This window comes from Hippocampus zosterae, chromosome 2, assembly GCF_025434085.1.
Source record: "Hippocampus zosterae strain Florida chromosome 2, ASM2543408v3, whole genome shotgun sequence".
NCBI lineage: Eukaryota > Metazoa > Chordata > Actinopteri > Syngnathiformes > Syngnathidae > Hippocampus > Hippocampus zosterae.
The window spans coordinates 3,387,222-3,409,148 of NC_067452.1; the positions used below are offsets into that span (position 1 = coordinate 3,387,222).

The following is a 21,927-nucleotide window of genomic DNA, read 5'->3' on the forward strand; positions in this document are numbered from 1 at the left end:
CATGATGGGATGCAAGCCAGAGTGCTCATTGGAGGACTCCAGTCAGAGCTCTTCAAGGTGAAAGTTGGGGTGAAGCAGGGTTGTGTCTTGGCTCCAGTGCTTTTTAACATCCTCCTTTCTGCCATTACGTGGCTCTTCCACCGTGGTATGGGACATGAAGACGGTGTCCATATGGAGTACCGCCTAGACGGAAGCCTCTTCAACATCAGACGGCTCCAGGCTCACACAAAGACAAAAATCTGTCAGATCTGTGAGCTTCAGTATGCTGATGACTGCACTATACTAGCTCACAGTTCAAACTCTATGCAGCACGCCCTGGACACCATTTCCAATCTGTACCAATCCTTTGGTCTTCAGATTAACATTAAAAAAACTGAGGTCATGTTCCAACTCACTACCCCAACTTCCACATCCCCCACCTTTCACATTAATGGCACTCCACTAAAAGTAGTGGACCATTTCACCTACCTTGGCTCCACTTTATTGTCAAACTGTTCCCTTGACACTGAAGTCCACACCCGTATTAATAAAGCATCATCATTATTTGGTCGCCTATGCAGCAGGGTCTTTGAAAACCGAAACCTGAAGACCCGTACCAAGATTGCTGTGTATAATGCAGTATGTCTCTCCACTCTGCTCTACGGGTCAGAGTCATGGACTCCATATCGCCGGCACATTACTACCTTGGAAGCCTTCCACATCCGCTGCTTGCAAAAGATCCTCGGCCTGTCCTGGGAAGATCGAATTCCCCATACAGACATCCTCAAAAGCACCACTTCCATCTGCATGGAAGCGGCCGTGGCGAAGAAACATCTTTGGTGGATCGGACACACCATTCGCATGCCAGACAACCGCCTGCCCCGCCAGGTCCTCTATGGCCAACTGAGAGGTGCAAAGCGTTCTGCTGGGGGGCAAAAGCGACGCCTCAAGGACTACAGCAGGGACCTCCTAAAGCGAGCCAACGTCAACCCCACGCAGCTTGAAACACTTGCACTCAACAGACCAACCTGGCAGATCACTTGTGCCACTGCAATCTCTCAAATACACCAAATTAACCAAGCCAGAAGAACCGAGAAACGCATTCAACGACATCAGCGGGCAGCTGATACCCCCCTGGTAACCGGTTTCCCTTGCTCCATCTGTGGTCGAGTCTGCGGCTCAAGGATCGGTCTCTATGCCCACGAGAAGTGGCAGCAGCGACAGCGAGAGAGTCGCTGACCCCCGACCCCCCACCCATCCTCCCCTCCCTTGGAGCAAGTGTCATCATCAGACATGATGGGCAGCTAGGAAAAAAAACGTGTGTGTGTGTGTGTGTGTGCGCGTACGTGGCGTGTGTGTATATACTATACTATACTATACTATACTATACTATACTATACTATACTATACTATACTATACTATACTATACTATACCAGTATATATATATACAAGTGTACGCTCAGTGGCAGGGTCCTAACAACAGAGCTGACCCACCAAGACTGGAAACTGAAAGGTACTGGAAAGGCATATGGGAGAAGGAGGATGCACATAACAGCAGTGCACAATGGCTGGTGACCCTTAGAGAGGAGCACAGCAACCTCCCTGAACAGAACCCAGTTACCATAACCGTGGCAGACATACAGGAAAGAGCCTCAGATATGAAGAACTGGACAGCACCAGGCCCGGACATGGTCCTTCACCTACTGGCTAAAGAAACTCACAGCACTCCATGAGCGCCTAGCAGTACAAATGAACCAGCTGCTGAGGGATGGGACTCACCCAGAATGGCTAACCGAAGGGCGAACGATCCTGATCATGAAGGATCCCTCGAAGGGTGCAGCCCCATCCAACTATCGGCCAATAACCTGTCTCTCACAACATGGAAGCTCATCTCAGGCATCATTGCGGCTAGGATAAGTGGACACGTGGATCAATACACGAACGAAGCGCAGAAAGGCATTGGTAGAGATACCAGAGGAGCCAAACATCAGCTCCTGGTTGACAGAACAGTCGCACAAGACTGCAGGTCCTGATGTACCAACCTGTGCACAGCTTAGATTGATTACAAGAAAGCCTATGACTCGATGCCACATACATGGATCACTGAATGCTTGGAGTTGTATAAGGTGAACAGGACCCCAAGAGCCTTCGTTGCGAACTCGATGAGGATGTGGAAAACCACACTTGAAGCCAATGGCAAGCCACTTACCCAAGTGTCCATCAAATGTGGCATATACCAAGGTGATGCACTCTCCCCACTGCTGTTCTGCATAGGACTGAACCCCCTAAGCCAAGTAATCACCAAGACAGGCTATGGATACCGCCTCAGAAATGGAGCTACGATCAGTCACCTCCTCTACATGGATGACATAAAGCTGTATGCTAAGAGCGAAAGTGACATAGACTCCCTGATCCACACAACCAGGATCTACAGCAGCGACATCGGGATGTCATTCGGGCTTGAGAAATGTAGTCGGATAGTGACTAAGAGAGGAAAGGTAGTCCGCACTGAAGGGGTCTCACTCCCTGAAGGAACAATAGCAGACATTGAGGACAGCTACAAGTACCTTGGTATACCACAAGCCAATGGCAACCTCGAACTGGCAACAAGGAAAGCGGCTACGGCCAAATACCTCCAGCGAGTGAGGCAAGTCCTAAGAAGCCAGCTCAATGGCAAGAATAAGACCCGGACAATAAACAGCTATGCCCTGCCAGTGATCAGATACCCTGCAGGAATAATAAGGTGGCCAAAGGAAGAGATTCAGACCACGGACGTTAAGACCCGAAAGCTCCTAACCATGCATGGAGGGTTCCATCCCAAATCCAGCACCCTGAGACTGTACGCAAGCCGAAAGGAAGGAGGCCGAGGACTAGTGAGTGTGAGAGCCACTGTCCAGGATGAAACATCCAAGCTCCATGAATACATCAAGGAGAAGGCTCCAACGGATGACGTACTCAGAGAATGTCTCAGACAATGGGGAACAGAAGATGAGGCGCTGGAAGAGGGACGATCATGGGAGGACAAGCCCCTACACGGGATGTACCACCGGACCATAACTGAAGTGACTGATCTCAAGAAGTCCTATCAGTGGCTAGAGAGGGCTGGCCTGAAGGACAGCACAGAGGCACTCATCCTGGCTGCTCAGGAGCAGGCCTTGAGCACCAGAGCCATCGAGGCCCAGATATACCACACCAGACAAGACCCAAGGTGTAGGTTGTGCAAAGAGGCACCTGAGACGATCCAACACATAACTGCAGGGTGTAAGATGCTGGCAGGGAAAGCCTACATGGAACGCCATAACCAGGTGGCTGGCATAGTCTACCGAAACATCTGTGCGGAGTATGGACTGGAAACCCCAAGGTCAAAATGGGAAACGCCTCCGAAGGTGGTGGAGAATGACAGAGCGAAGATCCTGTGGGACTTCCAGATCCAGACTGACAAGATGGCAATGGCGAACCAACCAGATATCGTGATCTTGAGAAATACCAAGGGCTCAGAGAGGAGCTGGAGAGAGCCTGGAAGGTAAAGGTGACAGTCATGCCTGTGGTGGTCGGCGCACTCGGGGCAGTGACCCCCAAACTAGATGAGTGGTTGCAACAGATCCCGGGAACAACATCGGACATCGCAGTCCAGAAATGTGCAGTGCTGGGAACAGCATGGATACTGCGCAGAACCCTCAAGCTTCCTGGCAGAGGAGGGTAGAGGACCCGAGCTGAATGAGGGACAGACACCACCCAAGGGGTGAGACGAGGATTTTTTAAAAATTATATATATATATATATATATATATATATATATATATATATATTCATTCATTCATTCATTCATCTTCCGAGCCGCTTGATCCTCACTAGGGTCGCGGGGGGTGCTGGAGCCTATCCCAGCTGCCTTCGGGCAGTAGGCGGGGGACACCCTGAATCGGTTGCCAGCCAATCGCAGGGCACACAGAGACGAACAACCATCCACGCTCACACACACACCTAGGGACAATTTAGAGTGTTCAATCAGCCTGCCATGCATATTTTTGGAATGTGGGAGGAAACCGGAGCACCCGGAGAAAACCCACGCAGGCCCGGGGAGAACATGCAAACTCCACACAGGGAGGCCGGAGCTGGAATCGAACCCGGTACCTCTGCACTGTGAAGTCGACGTGCTAACCACTGGACTACCGGGCCGCCCATATATATATATATATATATATATATATATATATATATATATATATATATATATATATATATATATATAAAACGATAAAATATTTAATCTAATTAAAAATGCAACTGTCATAATTAACTCAAATTCACCAAAAATGAATCGTGATTGCTTGTACATTTTTTATCGTTTCTGAATTTCCTTTTATATTTTTTTAAAAACCGGTATATTTTTCTAATGCTCTCATCAAAATGGAATCATGAATCAGTTTTCTATGTGCAAAATGCTAATATTTACTGAAATAACAATTTCGATTTTCAATTGTACATGAACATTTTTCATTTGGAGCGGTTATTCAAATCTCTCACACAATATTGCTGTCCATTAACAACCGTGAAAAAAATATTTTGTCACACAACAGCTGCTTTAACAGCTCTTTTTATGGAATCAAAACAGAGCAATATAACATTATTATTAAGTGAACATCTGTGGTAAACTAGTACTCAGCCTATAGTGGATTTAAGCCATGGTTGCATACTTTGTTTTTCTCAAGTTTGCTTTGAACACAGCAGTCAGGCTATGTTGATTCTGTTGGTCCTTCTTGCGCGGAAGTCCCTCTACGGTTTTGTGTAGACATCATTTCGGATGACTACACTTGGTGCAATGACAACACTGAAGACGTTTTAGTTTCACTAGGTCGCTACCAATGCACCGCTGAACTTCACCGTCACTGTCAGACGAACACAGAGAAGCTTCACCCGCTCTATTTATATGGACACGGAACACTGTAACCTTTCACACAAAATAGTTCCAATCAAGTAACAATCGGGTCAGTGGCATACATTGTATACCTGTATGATACAGGTAACTTTGGTCTTTTCAGTGGAACAATCTGGCAACTTTTTAAAAGTAAACTTTCCATTCATATACTCTTTAAGTATCAGTTCTCGGTGTCTCGCGCTGCCGTGGCTGGCAAAAGAAACGTGGTGGACCTATGCAGCGCGCTTGTTGTTTTGTTTCCGGTTTATTTATAGAGCAACGTTACATCCGCTGTGACGTGTGCCGCGTTAATCTTGTGAGAAAAAATTGAATCCCGTTAAAATTCATTTAAATTAATGCCAATAGAAGCACACTAAACTGACAGCTCTAATACATATATATCCATATATATGGAGAGAGAGAGAAAGAGCGAGAGATGGCGGCCCAGTGGTTGACTACTAGGCCTCACAGTGCAGAGGTGGAGGGTTCGATTCCGGCTGTGGCCTTCCTGTGTGGAGTTTGCATGTTCCCCCTGTGCCTGCGAGTACTCCGGTTACCTCCCACATTCCAAAAACATCCCAAAAACCTCTATCTTTACGTTAAAAATCATTAGAGGTTAGGGGTCTACTTGGCTTTAATATCCTTGCGCGGCGACCATGCCTCCTACGCCGCAGCTCAATACAGCCGGAAACACGGAGTTTGTTTGTTTGTTTTGACTGCAACTCGGCAAAGCCGACAAGAACTTAACGTGGGCAAATATACTGCGTATGTGAATTTTTACAACGAACGACATTGCCATACAGTATTTCCTATTTTTACAACATTGCAACGAATGCCTTGCAGGATTCGTGCCAACTTCTGTCTTTCCTGTCTCGGTATTCGCCAGTAATCACGTGTTGATCAGAAAAAAACACTGTCAGTTGTCAAGGTTTGCTACGAAAATATGATTGTCTGTCGCAAGAAGGGATATTGTGCAACAGGAAACGGTGAGAAAGACCATGTGAAAAACATCGACAGGGAAAGTGACATCAAAAACATAAAGTCGGAATGAGTACCTGCATGATCGTAAAATCAAGGAACCGGGAAAGGCTTACAGCGTGCTATGCCACCAAGATATCAAGTATGGATCAGGCGCGAGGACCCATTTGGTGGCCCACATACAAGAAAAAAAAACATTCCAAACGAGTGAAATTGAAGTTGTCAAATTCCAGATTTCCAGGTAGATCTAATCATTTATGAAATAATTTTGTTTCGGTTCTGTTAGTGTTGAAGATGTTAGATCAGATTGTGTGTGAGAAAAGCCATTTTGAAATGCCTTTTGAAGTTTTCTTTTATGAACATTTCTTTAAATTGTTATTTACATTGTTTTTACTTTTATTTTGATTAAGAGATGAATTACATGTGCAATTATTAGATATTTCAAGGAGGGCACAGGAGCAGGGACTAAGTTGACGTAGGTCCGATACAGTTAACATGCCATCAAAAAGAAAAATAAAATTTTAAACAATTAAAAGCGAAAACTCAGTCGCTATTTTATGTGGCAAAATGTAGACCAAAACTCATAAAATATTTACTTATTGTGATCAATTATTTTCTTCCAGGAAATGCTCAGAATATACCATATACAGTACGTCGTAAATTGTAGCCCCCCCCCGGCTTATACTGGGGGGCTGCCCCCAGACCTCCCCTTAACTCCGATTTTCTCTTCCTCAATTCACAGCCCTGTTCTCGTACAAAAAGACAACGACTATTAAAAAAACAAAAACAAATGAACTAATGTTGGTTTTATGCAAACAAAATGTAACTATTATATAAGCATTGATAGTCACAGTCACGGTCATCTTTATTGTCAAATATGTATATATATAATGATATAATAATGAATATAACATACAACACAGATTAAATTTCTTTCCTCTCAGTCCTCAGTGGAAACATGCAAACATGCTGCGCATTAAACACACACAGCCAAAGATAAAAGGAGCAAACTACACTGTATAAAAATACATAAATATATCAGTCTAAACATTTGTGTTTTTATATTTCTACCTCCTCCCACCTTGCTCCTCTGACAATTCACATGTGGGACCATGTTTACGTCTGCAAAACTGCCTGCTTTTTTTAGGTTCACGTTACTCGATGTCGTGCTCTGTGTGCATGTGTTACACCTCACGGACGCCTTGCGTTCATATTAGTTTTGTGTTCACATTTGTTTTTGTAATGTGAATGACTACATCGAAGTAAAAAAATCTGAATTGGGCATCAAGCCCTGCAGTGTGAGGTCGTTGCCTATTTCCAAGCAAACTGACAGCACAATAAGGAACACTTGGACAAGACGTAAGTGGCGGAGGAAGCTGATTGGTCACAAGGGAACAGGTTGACGAGCACTGTTGGAAACACAAAAAAGTTAACAAGCAAGATGCACCACAAGAAAATGAGACAAAACTTGAAACAAAGTCAAACGCAATTAAAAAAAAAAAAACACAGATCATGACATTGAAAGGCTGATCTCCAGTGTTGTGTAAAACTGCGTTTTGTTTGTTTGTTTTTTGTTGGGAGTGTCTTATTAAATGTGAAATTTGAAAAAGACTGTTGTCAAGAAGGGGGGCCCAGTAGCCCAGTGGTTAGCACGTCGGCTTCACAGTGCAGAGGTATCGGGTTCGATTCCAGCTCCGGCCTTCCTGTGTGGAGTTTGCATGTTCTCCCTGGGCCTGCATGGGTTTTCTCCGGGTGCTCCGGTTTCCTCCCACATTCCAAAAACATGCGTGGAAGGCTGATTGAACACTCTAAATTGTCCCTAGGTGTGAGTGTGAGTGCGAGTGGTTGTTCGTTTCTGTGTGCCCTGCGATTGGCTGGCAACCGATTCAGGGTGTCCTCCGCCTACTGCCCGAAGACAGCTGGGATAGGCTCCAGCACCCCCCGCGACCCTAGTGAGGATCAAGCGGCTCGGAAGATGAATGAATGAATGAATGAATGAATGTTGTCAAGAAGCGGTTTGATTCTCGTGAGTACTGGGCTAAAGTCGCATCTGCAGAAAGTTCATATTCCAGTGTTTGATAAGACTCCTGAAAGTGTGCAACCCTCAGAATCATAATAGTGCAGCCCTATCGTTCTCCACAAACCAAGAATTAGTCTCATCACTAACTTTTTTCTCTTATACGATTCCTTGATGGTTGTCAGTGCTGGTCTGAGTAACAGGGTAATTGTTTATGCCCGTTTGTAACACACACAAACACACACACACACACACACACACACATGCACATGCACACATACGTTTATATATATGTAAGTCCTGAATTGTGTTGTCCCACAGGATTATGAGCGTTTGGCAGCGCAGCTCGATGGTGCCAGGACACCATTGTCCAAGAAAGTGCAGGATTTCACTTGGGCCACCTTAAAGATACCCCTGGTGGAGGAAGCTGAGCACCATGCTGACATGCTACACGCCTTATCTGCAAACCTGTCCAAGTAAATGGTCCTGAATGGTGACAACATGGAAAAAAACAGTGTATGTGGTTCTTCACGTGGTGTCTTGTTAGGTTTGTGGAAGAAACAAAGACCGAGGGTTTGGTGGACATGACCAAGGCCTACAACAATATCGTCAACAGCATCAAAGCAGCCGAGACGGCAGCGGACGAGGCAGACGAAGACGCGAGCAAGACAATGGAGGTGAAGGTCATCTGTTGATTTCTTTCTTTGACTCCTCCTGTGTTTCTAACCACTTGTGTTCTTCTAGAACATCGGTAACCAGAACCTCGGCCACATGGTTGAGTCTCTGTGGAACCGCAGTGTGGGGTTGAAGGAGGAAGTAGAAAACCTCAGCGAGGAACTCAACAATGGTATGAGTGCCTCCTTAATGATAGCGTTTGCTCAGTGGAGCTCCGTACACCTTTCGCTAAACCAGGTCCCTCAAACGCAGACTGGCCAATTAGTGTGTAGCACAGAAGTCTGACATATTCCTGAGATCACTGCGCTGAATTTAATGATGTGTTATCCATCTTTAATAATGGTGGTGGTTGTTAAACTGCATGCTGCATATTTGTTTGAATACCTCAAAAATCAACAGTCTAGCCCTGTGTCTTTGCTTCGTGGCAAACTATGTATTAGCTGAAAAATAATAATAAATTGTTATTCGCTCCGAATGCTAACTTTTTATAGTTATTCTGCCGTCATTGACATTTGAATCCGTCATATCAACCAGACGCACCGCTTGCGTAGAAAATAATGGTACACTGTGTACAAACAGCAGTTGCAAGTGACAAAGCCAATGAACCAACATAGATGGAAAAAAAGCAAGATGCTAAAAACAAATAAGACAAGAGGGAGCTGATTGGATAATACAAGGGATCGGGTAAACAAGCACAGATGGGCACAAAAACCTAACAAGATAGACACAACAGGCACCAACAAAAGAACACGAGGAAAACATGAAACTGAATCCTAAGTCAAAACCAAAATCAAAGACTGATCATCGAAGGCCAGATGAGGGCAGCGGCAGAATTTGTGTGGCCAGGGCAAAGTCCAACAGCAGTCGTAGGGCTTGCAGGTTCAGAGGGCAGCCACAAGATGTGCGACGCCAGAGCATGTTCGGAGGGCGGCCGCAGGAGTCGCAGGGAGGTTGCTGGGCTTGCGCCGCCGAAACAGAGCCGGAGAGCAGCCGCAGGACATTCGACGCTGGAGCGGACTAGAAATAAAACTACAAACTAGCGAAACTAGAAATGAATGAATGAATTGTGCCTACCGGTACATTTAACATTTTAACTTTGTCCAACGCTCCTAACGTTCCTCTTCACTGTAAGCTAACCTCGTTTCTTTTCTTCTTTTTTTGGCCTAATTTCCACCAGAACACTGTCGGTCGACAACACTGTAGGCAGTTGTTTGTGATTTGCGCTGGATTGGAAAGTGTTGTATACTGGATGCCCTTCCTGTCACAATGTTTACCGTTTGCGCGGGCTTGGGACCACCACTAAAAATGCTCAGGCATGAGCTGGTTTAAATATACCATAAACCATGATGCTAGAACAGATAACTATCATTTCAAACATATCTCGCATCACCCTTAACACTAAACGGCTTAAAGTGGATTCGATTTTGAAAATCTGAACCACATATACATGCACATGCAGCAAACTCTGGCACAAACAACCCAGGCTAAAATTGGACCCTCCCTGGGATTCAAACATGATTTTTTTTCTTTTTCTTGCTTTTTTGGGGGGGGTGTGGGGGGTGTAGAAGTTTTACAGAAAAAACATACCGGTAAATTGATGATTTATGAATGGTGAATATGCGGGGAATTGCCATAGTCATGAGAGAGCAAGCTAGGTGTTTGCTATGATAGCTTAGCATGTGTAGATGGTGTCCTTGTGTGACTTTGATATGGTGGATGGAAATCTGTTTTGTGGAAGCATAATATTTTTGAGTATTGGTGTTTTGTTCCTCATTAAGGTGTTTTTCTGCCACAGAGTTAAGACCTCAGCTGGAAGGTGCGAAGAAGCGACTGAACGATGCCAAAACCAAACAAAATCAAGTGGTCACAAACTTCCATACGGTCCAGAACAGCCTGAACTCCTCCTCCAGTAGGCCTCTTCAACACACACAAAAACACGAAATAACACACTAATTGGTATGAATCGTTTTATGGTTTACCAAGAAACTGTGATAAGGTTTCACGGAGTTATTATTGTTGTAATTTTCTGCTTATCCACTCAATAGCTTCTCTCGTGTGAAGCTTTCCCACAATTGAAAGTAAAGAACAGAGCGAAACACGGTGGAGGCGCGTTTGTAGAAATTGGCGACGTGAAGAGGGGGCTGGACGAAACGCTAGCTCGTTAGCACGGAAGCTAACGGCGGACGTTAGCACGGAAGCTAACTGCGAAAAGTCGCTACGCAGCTGGAACCCACGACCAGAGACCAACCAACCAAACGCCAGCGAGCGTGAGGGAGCCGGTAAACCCACTTGCCACGTTAGAAACACCCAGCAGCAAGCCTACTGGACACGTCACAAACTAGCATACAACCGGCTAGCAACGAGACCCGACAAAATGCCACCCAAACAGAAGCAAGACACAAAGCAGGAAAAGGATTCCCTGACCCTCACTCAAGTAAATGAATTACTCCAGCAACAAAAAGAACTTTTTACGGCGCTCTTGCAACAACAACAGGAAAATTTCAAAGGATTTGTCAAGATGATAATAGACTCAACAAACTCACGACGTGACACTTTTACCAGGCAAGTCCAAGAAATAAAAACCAGCATCAACTTTACTCAAAAAGAGGTAGACGACATTAAAAAAAATCTAATCTGTCAAACTGGCCATTCTAAAGACATGCAAACGGAATTCTACAAAGTATGTGACGGCATGCTTGTATTAACGGACAAGGTGGACTACATGGAAGGACAGTCAAGAAGAAACAACTTAGTAATTGATGGAATTGAGGAAAAACCGGGAGAAACGTGGACTGAAACAGAGGAAAAAGTTCAAAAAATCCTTAAGGAGAAACTGCTGATACAGGGGCAAATTGAGGTGGAGAGAGGTCACCGCACAGGAAGACAAGACCCTGGAAGACCTCGACCAAGGCCAGTTGTGGTGAAATTTCTAAGATACAAGGACAGATCAAGGATCCTACAAAAAGCAAAATACTTAAAAGGCTCCAACATCTACATTAACGAAAACTTTACAGATGCCGTACGACAAAAAAGAAAAGAGCTCCTCCCAAAATTAAAAGCTGCACGTGACAGAGGGGAAACTGCCTACTTAAGACATAACAAACTTATTGTCCAACCCCGCACCTGTACTCCAACACAACAGGCTCGAGTTCAACACCATCAAGCAGCATACTGAGAATTTTTCACCACCCGACAATAAAAACTCTGACCCTACTGAAGCAGGAAATTCACATACCAAAAAACATGGACTTTGAATCCTTTGATGACCCTTCCAACCCTTTGATGACTTCCAACCCTACTGACCACAAGACGTTTGACCCTGAGAACAACTTGGACCCGGACAATAACTTTTTCAAGACCGACCGACCGCAAGGCAGCCAGCGACGACCGACCGTGAGGGAGCCAGTGAAGACTGCGAGGAAGCCAGCGACGACTGCAGGGAAGCCAGCGACCGTGAGGAAGCCTGGAGACAACCAGCCTGCGACCACCGTGAGGGAGCCAACGACGACTGCAGGGGAGCCAGTGACCGCGAGGGAGCCGGGAGACGGCGAGCCTGAGGCAGCCGGGAGACAACCAGCCAGCGCGCTTGAGAGAGCCGGGAGGCAGCCAGCCGGCGAGCGTGAGGGAGTCGGCGACGACCGCAAGGGAGCCAGTGACCACGAAGGACCCAGTGATGACGGCGAGAGAGCGAGCGACGACAGCGAGGGAACCAACGACGACCGTGTGGGAGCGGGAAATTCACATCCCAAAAACATGAACTTCCAACCCTTTGAAGATATTGACTATAAGTCATTCGATCCCGAGAACAATTTGGACCCAGACAATAACTTCTTCAACAACAAACAAAGGGTAACAAACTCTGACTATTACCTGGATGAACAATTCAACACTAATATAAAATTGGAAAATGCACTTTCGGTAATATACTTAAACAGTAGAAGTCTCTATAAAAACTTCACAAAAATTAAAGAATACCTGACTAAATTCAATAAATTTAAAATAATTGCCATATCGGAAACTTGGCTTGATGAAAATAAAACAACTGAAATGGAAATAGAAGGTTATGAAATGTTTGCAACTAATAGAGAAAACAAAAAAGGAGGGGCGGTTGCAATATATGTAGACAAAGCACTTAAATGCAGTAAAATCGAGAGATTGACAAACACAATAGAAAACCTAATGGAATGTCTAACCATTGAAATACACAATAAAAAGGCATCAAATATCATCATAAGTTGCATCTATAGGACACCAGGAACATGTATTGACACATTCAATAAAAAACTAACAGATATGCTCAGTTACTACAGCGATAAGAAAACACGAATAATATGTGGTGACTTTAACATTGACTTATTAAACCCAAATAGACACAAAAAAACAACTGACTTCATAAATACTATGTACAGCAACAGCTTTTTCCCAGTAATCCTGAAACCTAGCAGAGTAACAGTTGACACGGCCACATTAATAGATAACATATTTATAAATAAGATTGATCATAAAATGGAAAGTGGACTTCTCATTAATGACATAAGTGACCACCTGCCTGTTTTTGCAGTTTTTCATAATTATTTCGATAGAAAAGCTAAATCAACAACTCGTATAACAGAAATAAGACTAAGAACCCAACGTTCCATCGATGCCTTTAAGCAAGACCTAGAAAAACAAAACTGGACCGAGGTCTACTCAAACTAAGACCCAAATACAGCGTTTGAAGTATTTCAGTCTACCATAATCTCCTTATATGATAAACATTTTCCATTAACTAAAGTCTCCAAAAAGTATAAAGACCCAAGTAAGCCATGGATAACGAAAGGCATAGAAAACGCATGTAAAAAGAAAAACAATTTATATAAATTGTTTTTAAAATTCAGAACTGAAGAAGCAGAAAAAAAATATAAGACCTATAAAAATAAACTAGTAAATATTATCATTATCATGCACTATTAGAGCAGAATAAAGGTAAGACACAAGAAATATGGAAAATACTTAACCAAGTAATCAGAAATAGTCCTAAAAAAATGGATTATCCAGAATATTTTATCAAAGGCAAAAATACTATTTTGGAAAAAACTGCAGAAATAGCAACTGAATTTAATGAGTATTTTGTCAACATCGGCAGTAACCTAGCAAAACAAATTCCCGATCCAACAAACCTGTTTGAAATAGATAGATGCGTAGAAAAAAACTCCTCCACGATGTTCCTTACTGCAGTAAAACAAGAAGTATCAAATATTATAAAAACTTTTAAAAATAAAAAGTCAACTGATTGCTTTAATATTGATATGACAATAATCAAGCAGATTATAGAATGTGTAGTGCGACCTTTCACGCACTTATGCAACCTGTCATTCAAAGCTGGTATATTTCCATCAAAAATGAAAATTGCTAAAGTTATTCCAATCTATAAAAGTGGAGAAAAACATCTGTTTACAAATTATAGACCAATATCACTACTACCACAATTTTCAAAAATATTAGAAAAACTATTTTCTCGCAGACTTGATAGTTTTATACAAAAGCATGCGCTGTTAAGTGAGAATCAATATGGCTTCAGGGAAAAACGGACCACCTCAATGGCAGTTATGGAGTTTGTGGAAGCAATAGCCACTAATATAGACAACAAAGAATTTACTGTTGGGGTTTTCCTAGATCTAAAAAAAGCTTTTGACACAATAGATCACAGTATATTATTGAAAAAACTAGAAAGATATGGCATTAGAGGTGTAGCTTATAAATGGATAAAAAGTTATTTAGAAAACATATATCAGTACGTGCAACTCAACAATAAAAAAACGAATCAACTGAAAATCACTCACGGAGTTCCTTAGGGGTCAGTGCTTGGTCCAAAACTATTCATCTTATATATAAATGATATCTGCAAGGTCTCAAAACTATTTAAATGTGTCCTATTTGCTGATGATACAACTTTCTACTGTTCTGGAATAAAATCTGAAACAGCTCCTGACAACCATAGAAAACGAATTAAACAAATTAAAAAACTGGTTCGACAGAAATAAATTGTCACTTAACCTGAAAAAATCGAAGTCAAATTGTTTTTGGCACAAGACCAATCAAACACCAAGCTAAAATTATGGTAAACTCAATTGAAATAGAAAGAGCGTATGAAACCAAGTTTCTCGGAATAGTAATAGACTCAAAACTATGTTGGAAACCACATATCGATAACGTAAAAAGAAAAATAGCCAAGACCGTAGGGATCCTCTACAAAACCAAGGAAGTGCTAAATAAGAGATCTTTGTACACATTATACACTTCATTATTGTTACCATACATGACCTACTGTGTGGAAATATGGGGAAATGCCTGCAAAACAAACACACTCCCTATTCTCAAACTACAAAAAAAAGCTATTCGAATTATTAATAGATCAAAATATACGGAACCCACAAATCCACTATTTATCAAATTAAATACGATTAAATTTTCTGACCTGTTTGACTTTAAAATTGCCCAATTAATGTACAAAGCACACAATAACCTGCTCTGCCAAAACATTCAGAAGTTTTTTGAAATTCGAGAAAGCAACTATGAATTAAGAGGTACCAACTTATTCAAAAAACTCAAAACAAGAACAAACATCAAGCAAAGAAGTGTATCTAGCAAAGGTGTTAATATGTGGAATAATCTCGAAACGGACCTAAAAATGAGTAAATCGTTTGCTGATTTCAAAAACAAATTCAAAAAAATAGTACAAACAACCTACATCAATCAGAGTTAAAATGATAAATTCTAAACATTAAATATAATGATAAATCAGAACTAAGTTGATAAATAGAGAAAGGTATTGAAATATCCATTATGAATACAAGAGAAAATTGACACAAGAGTGCCAGGGTGAGGATGTATATAATCCCGATACAAACCAAAAGTTGTGAAAATATCACGGTTAAGGGTAAAGTATGAGCCTTAATGGAGACTTCTTCTTACTTTTTCTTTTCTGATTGATATAAAAATGATTTAGTAGATATAAACACATAACGGGGTAGGACTAGATATGTTTTTTTACTTCATCCTACTCCCTTGAACATAATAACTGTGTTGAATGAAGACTGATTTCTTTCTTTTTACTTTTTTATCTACCTTATTTTCTGTCAAATTATTACTGTATATGTTTTATGTTCAATAAACAAACAAACAAGACTCAAGGGCAGCAACCGCACGGACATCTGCAGTGACGTGCACAGTTTGATTTTATACTTGCGCGCAACCCATACACGTTTTAAAAATGTGTTGTAGTTTCACTCCAAGTTGACAAGGACACCTTAGGGTGGAGTTTCCTTTACATTTCATGGCCAATTCTGGTCTACGTTTTTACTTTGCGGAACAAGCAGCAAAGCGACAACAATGGAGACCATGCCTGCTAAAACAAAGGAACGTAGATGACCAGACGATGCATTTTGTATTTGCGAAATAGGTCGTATGTGCTGCATGTGAAAGTTGCTTGCATTGCAGCAATGAGCTGCATGGTGCAGATCCTCTCCTGTGTGGTGACGAATAAATTACCTTCAAGAGGACTTGTTTATTGAGGACCCTAGCAAGAGAAAACTGAGTATGACATCATCATAGCATGTGTCTAAATGGACCAATCATGAGAGATGCCTCACACGGCATTCTATGCTACAATGGGAACGCAGACATACTGCGTCAATCACGTGATGCAATATAGCCATTGTCGTATGAAGACGCCTTCACTTGCATGATTCCTTTCTTTACACCGGACGCTCTCTTGGATGACACTTTTTTGAAAAAAATTGGGCTTGGGAGTGACCATAGCTGGTTATTGCGGCACTGTGCGGGAGACTAACCCACTCCATCTGCACAAAAAGCAACATCTACACTACCATAGCGTTAAGGGGTTTTTTTTCTACCATTTGTTTATGATTCTCCACTTAAAAGGAGCTCCGCACCTAATAAAGCCTATCACTTCTTTTAATCGCCCTTGTTTTTTTTTTAAACCCCAGTCTGGGTTTTTTTCTGTACTCACGTGTTATACCAATAGTCCCCAACCACCGGTCCGCGCACCGATACTGAGCCTCCGCCTGTTTGGGAATGGGCCACACAGAGACAGACCTGCGAGATGTGCTCTCAGCATATTTACTTCATCAGACGACATGGAAATGTGCGCGACTCTGGCCAATCTGAGTCATTCTAACATTGGTTTGCAAATTGAAATAAACAGAATTTGCCAATAAATGAAAGAAGAATCAGTACACAGAAAGCAATAATAACAAATTGACCAAATGTTTTGGCATCTGCGACTTCTGGAGATGAAGCTACAGTATTTTGACAAGGGGGTCCCTTCCCTCGCGGTCTCACAACAGCGATGCAGAGGAGGAAGCAGCTGTACGTGGTTTGTCGACAAAAATGAGGCAATACAAGAAACCATTTGAATCATTTGAACAATTAGCACCCAAGTGATCAACTGGGAAGTATGAAAATGCCTGCAGAGTTTGCCTGCCCATGTAAACATTAGCAGTTTAGTCGCTAAAAATGAGCCGTCAGCCACCGGATAAAAGCAGCAATCAATCGTGTCACATTTGCAACTAGCAGTGATGCTAATTCCGTATGTAGGATTGTCACGTTTACAATATAAGGCGTATTTAATAATCCTGATTGGTTCATTTCTTAAGAGGTCACTTTTTTATTTTATTTTATTCTACGTTTGTTGAATAACACTGTTTTAAATGAATGAGCATTCATAAAATGTTGAATTACTCTATAATGATCGTTGTTGTACCAATACTTCAAAACTGGCAAATAAAAAGCGATGAAAAACAATATGGTTGGTGGTCCATGCACGGCATATCATCTCATCTGGTCCGTGGCGCAAAAAGGGTTGCGGACCACTGTATTACATGGGCCCCCAATTTGCTGGTATCAAGTGTAGGATTATCAGTATAGTACCGTAATGACTGTGAAACTCCTCTACAACGAAATCATGTTTGCACCAAGAAATTTTTCACAACAGGGGATTTTTCACTGTTGCAAATCTGATCTCAGATGTAAGCACACACACACAAACGTATGTGTACACGCACACTATTTTTATTCCAATAGTGCATAAGTATGAGCGCACACTTATTTGACACTTCATATTGTCAGTGTAGAAAGAAAAAAGGGTCGTTTGATTGTAAATTGTGAAATTTACAATCAGCATTCACTTTAATCAATTTCTTGGATTATGTTTTTGATTTTGCTTGCTCCGTCTTTCATTTTCACTTTTACCCTCTCTTCCAGCATCAGAGCTCTTCTTGTCTTAGCTGCTTGACATCCAAAAGTCCAAAAGTTTTGTAGCCATTTTAGCAATGCAACGTCCATGCTCGTCTGAATCTAACAATAACAAATACTTCCTGGAACCGGTGGCTTTTCTTTCCACCACTTCACTGTCTCTAACTCGACGACCCTCGATCGCCACCCAAGCTAGCGTTGCTCAGCTGATGTCATGCAATGAACTTTTAAGCCAGCCACGGGACACTTACCTTGCTACTTATGCTGCCACCATGTCGAAGTCTGTCTGGAAGTTAGCTGACCTTACACTAACTGGAGGGTTTCTCTCTTATTAGCCCTCCAGTTAGCGTAAGGTTTTTAGCATGATAACAAGTCAAGCATTTTCAAGGAAAATGCTTGACTTGCAATACGAGGAAACGTTTGTTTATTTGAATGTCTGTCGAGCCATAAGCAATTTACTCTGAGCAGTTAATCGGATGCCCCTCCGTGAGTCGTCACCTTACCGTGGTGGAGGGGTTTGTGTGTCCCAATGATCCTAGGAGCTAAGTTGTCTGGGGCTTTTATGCCCCTGGCAGGGTCACCCATGGCAAACAGGTTCTAGGTGAGGGGCCAGACAAAGCACGGCTCAAAGACCCCTGATGAAGATTAAAATAAATGGATCGAAGTTTCCCTTGCCCGGACGCGGGTCACCGGGGCCCCCCTCTGGAGCCAGGCCTGGAGGTGGGGCTCGTTGGCAAGCGCCTGGTGGCCGGGCCTACACCCATGGGGCCCGGCCGGGCACAGCCCGAAGAGGCAACGTGGGTCCCCCTTCCCATGGGCTCACCACCCATGAGAGGGGCCAAAGGGGTCGGGTGCAATGTGAGCTGGGCGGCAGTCAAAGGCGGGGACCCTGGCGGTCCGATCCTCGGCTGCAGAAGCTAGCTCTTGGGACATGGAATGTCACCTCTCTGGCAGGGAAGGAGCCCGAGCTGGTGCGTGAGGCAGAGAATTTCGACTGGATATAGTCGGACTTGCCTCCACACACAGCCTGGGTTCTGGTACCAGTTCTCTCGAGAGGGGTTGGACTCTCCTCCACTCTGGAGTTGCTCACGGTGAAAGGCGCAGAGCAGTTGTGGGCATACTCATTGCCCCCCGGCTCAGTGCCTGTACATTGGGGTTCACACCGGTAGACGAGAGGGTTGCCTCCCTCCGCCTTCGGGTGGGTGGACGGGTCCTGACTGTTGTTTGTGCATATGCACCAAACAGCAGCTCAGCATACCCACCCTTTTTGGAGTCCTTGGAGGGTGTGCTGGAGAGTACTCCTGCTGGGGACTCCCTTGTTCTGCTGGGGGACTTCAATGCTCACGTGGGCAATGACAGTGAGACCTGGAGAGGCGTGATTGGGAGGAACGGCCCCCCCGATCAGAACCCGAGTGGTGTTTTGTTATTGGACTTCTGTGCTCGTCACGGATTGTCCATAACGAACACCTTGTTCAAACATAAGGGTGTCCATATGTGCACTTGGCACCAGGACACCCCAGGCCGCAGTTCGATGATCGACTTCGTAGTTGTATCATCGGATTTGCGGCCGCATGTTCTGGACACTCGGGTTAAGAGAGGGGCGGAGCTGTCAACTGATCACCACCTGGTGGTGAGTAGGCTCCGATGGTGGGGGAAGATGCCGGTCCGTCCTGGCAGACCCAAACGTATTGTGAGGGTTTGTTGGGAGCGTCTGGCGGAATCCCCTGTCAGAAGGAGTTTCAACTCCCACCTCCGACAGAGCTTTTCCCATGTTCCGGGGGAGGCGGGGGACATTGAGTCCGAGTGGACCATGTTCCGTGCCTCTATTGTTGAGGCGGCCAATCTGAGTTGTGGCCGTAAGGTGGTTGGTGCCTGTCGTGGCGGCAACCCTCGTACTCGCTGGTGGACACCAGCAGTAAGGGATGCCGTCAAGCTGAAGAAGGAGTCTTATCGAGCCTTTATGGCCTGTGGGACCCCAGAGGCAGCTGACGGGTATCGACAGGCCAAGCGGAACGCAGCTTCGGTGGTCGCCGAGGCAAAAACCCGAGCGTGGGAAGAGTTCGGTGAGGCCATGGAAGCCGACTTCCGGACGGCTTCGAGGAAATTCTGGTCCACCATCCGACGTCTCAGGAGGGGGAAGCAGTGCACCACTAACACTGTGTACAGTGGGGATGGGGCGCTGCTGACTTCGACTCGGGACGTTGTGAACCGGTGGGCAGAGTACTTTGAAGACCTCCTCAACTCCACCAACACTCCTTCCTTAGAGGAAGCAGAGCCTGGGGACTCTGAGGTGGGCTCTCCTATCTCTGTGGCTGAAGTCACCGATGTGGTTAAAAAGCTCCTCGGTGGCAAGGCCCCAGGGGTGGACGAGATCCGCCCGGAGTTCCTCAAGGCTCTGGATGTTGTGGGGCTGTCCTGGTTGACACGCCTCTGCAACATCGCGTGGTCAACAGGGAGAGTGCCTCTGGATTGGCAGACCGGGGTGGTAGTCCCTCTTTTTAAAAAGGGGGACCGGAGGGTGTGTTCCAACTACAGAGGGATCACACTCCTCAGCCTCCCTAAGGTCTATTCAGGGGTGCTGGAGAGGAGGGTCCGTCAGGAAGTCGAGCCTCAGATTGAGGAGGAGCAGTGTGGTTTTTGTCCCGGCCGTGGAACAGTGGACCAGCTCTACACCCTTAGCGGGGTCCTTGAGGGTATGTGGGAATTCGCCCAACCAGTCTACATGTGTTTTGTGGACTTGGAGAAGGCGTTTGACCCTGTCCCTCGGGGAGTTCTGTGGGGGGTGCTTCGTGGGTATGGGGTACCGAACCCCCTGATACGGGCTGTTCGGTCACTATACCACCGATGTCAGAGTTTGGTTCGCATTGCCGGCAGTAAGTCGGAATCGTTTCCAGTGGGGGTAGGACTCCGCCAAGGCTGCCCTTTGTCGCCGATTCTGTTCATAACTTTTATGGATTCCGTTCATAACTTTTATGGACAGAATTTCTAGGTGCAGCCAAAGCGTTGAGGGGTTCCGTTTTGGGGGCCTCAGTATTGCATCCCTGCTTTTTGCAGATGATGTGGTGCTGTTGGCTCCATCAAACGGGGCTCTCCAACTCTTACTGGAGCGTTTCGCAGCCGAGTGTGAAGCGGTTGGGATGAAAATCAGCACCTCCAAATCTGAAACCATGGTCGTCAGTCGGAAAAGGGTGGAGTGCCCCCTCCGGGTCGGGGAGGAGATCTTGCCCCAAGTGGAGGAGTTCAAGTATCTTGGGGTCTTGTTCACGAGTGGGGGCAGGAGGGAGCGGGAGATCGACAGGCGGATCGGTGCAGCGTCTGCTGTGATGCGGACGTTGTATCGGTCTGTCATGGTGAAGAAGGAGCTGAGCCAAAGGGCGAAGCTCTCAATTTACCGGTCGATCTACGTCCCAACCCTCATCTATGGTCACGAGCTATGGGTCGTGACCGAAAGAACGAGATCCCGGATACAAGCGGCCGAAATGAGTTTTCTCCGCAGGGTGTCCGGGCTCTCCCTTAGAGATAAGTTGAGAAGCTCGGTCATCCGGGAGGGGCTCAGAGTCGAGCCGCTTCTCCTCCACATCGAGAGGAGCCAGATGAGGTGGCTTGGGCATCTGATTCGGATGCCTCCTGAGCGCCTCCTTGGTGAGGTGTTCCGGGCATGTCCCACCGGGAGGAGACCCCGGGGAAGACCCAGGACACGCTGGAGAGACTATGTCACCCAGCTGGCCTGGGAACGTCTCGGGATCCCCCGGGGAGAGCTGGAAGAAGTAGCTAGGGAGAGGGAAGTCTGGGCTTCCCTGCTAAAGCTGTTGCGACCCGGCCCCGGATAAGCGGTAGATGATGGATGGATGGATGGAGTTAATCGGATGCATTCCACTCTATCTTCTACGGATCTAGCTTCAGTATCTACACACATAGACAGTGAGGCCCCTCTTAGCCAATCAAAGGCCAGGATGATGCTCGGTCAGCCAATGGCAGAGCAGCTATGAGTATGTTGCGTTCAGGAAACTCGCAGCTGTGACCGAAATAAACATAATTCACTATGTAAACCAGTGTGGTGGTTGCTGTTGCTGTTTCCGAACGAACCATTAGACGTCGCTGTTGGA

General features: G+C 44.9%; 1 protein-coding gene and 1 long non-coding RNA gene across 6 annotated transcripts in view; one reads left to right on the forward strand and one right to left on the reverse strand.

Annotated features, from left to right (window-relative positions):
* Positions 1–15,725, reverse strand: part of LOC127596442 (uncharacterized) — a 114,017-nt gene extending 98,292 nt beyond the window's left edge. Inside the window, exon 1 of the long non-coding RNA XR_007961473.1 lies at positions 15,293–15,725. This is a non-coding gene — a long non-coding RNA (uncharacterized LOC127596442). The remainder of the gene's footprint in view (positions 1–15,292) is intronic.
* Positions 1–21,927, forward strand: part of lama5 (laminin, alpha 5) — a 190,183-nt gene that overhangs the window by 144,858 nt on the left and 23,398 nt on the right. For all 5 annotated transcript variants that reach the window (XM_052058657.1, XM_052058658.1, XM_052058659.1 and 2 more), the window contains exons 54-57: positions 8,213–8,367; positions 8,439–8,568; positions 8,636–8,738; positions 10,362–10,475. In XM_052058657.1, the coding sequence (XP_051914617.1) occupies positions 8,213–8,367; positions 8,439–8,568; positions 8,636–8,738; positions 10,362–10,475 (502 nt within the window). The remainder of the gene's footprint in view (positions 1–8,212; positions 8,368–8,438; positions 8,569–8,635; positions 8,739–10,361; positions 10,476–21,927) is intronic.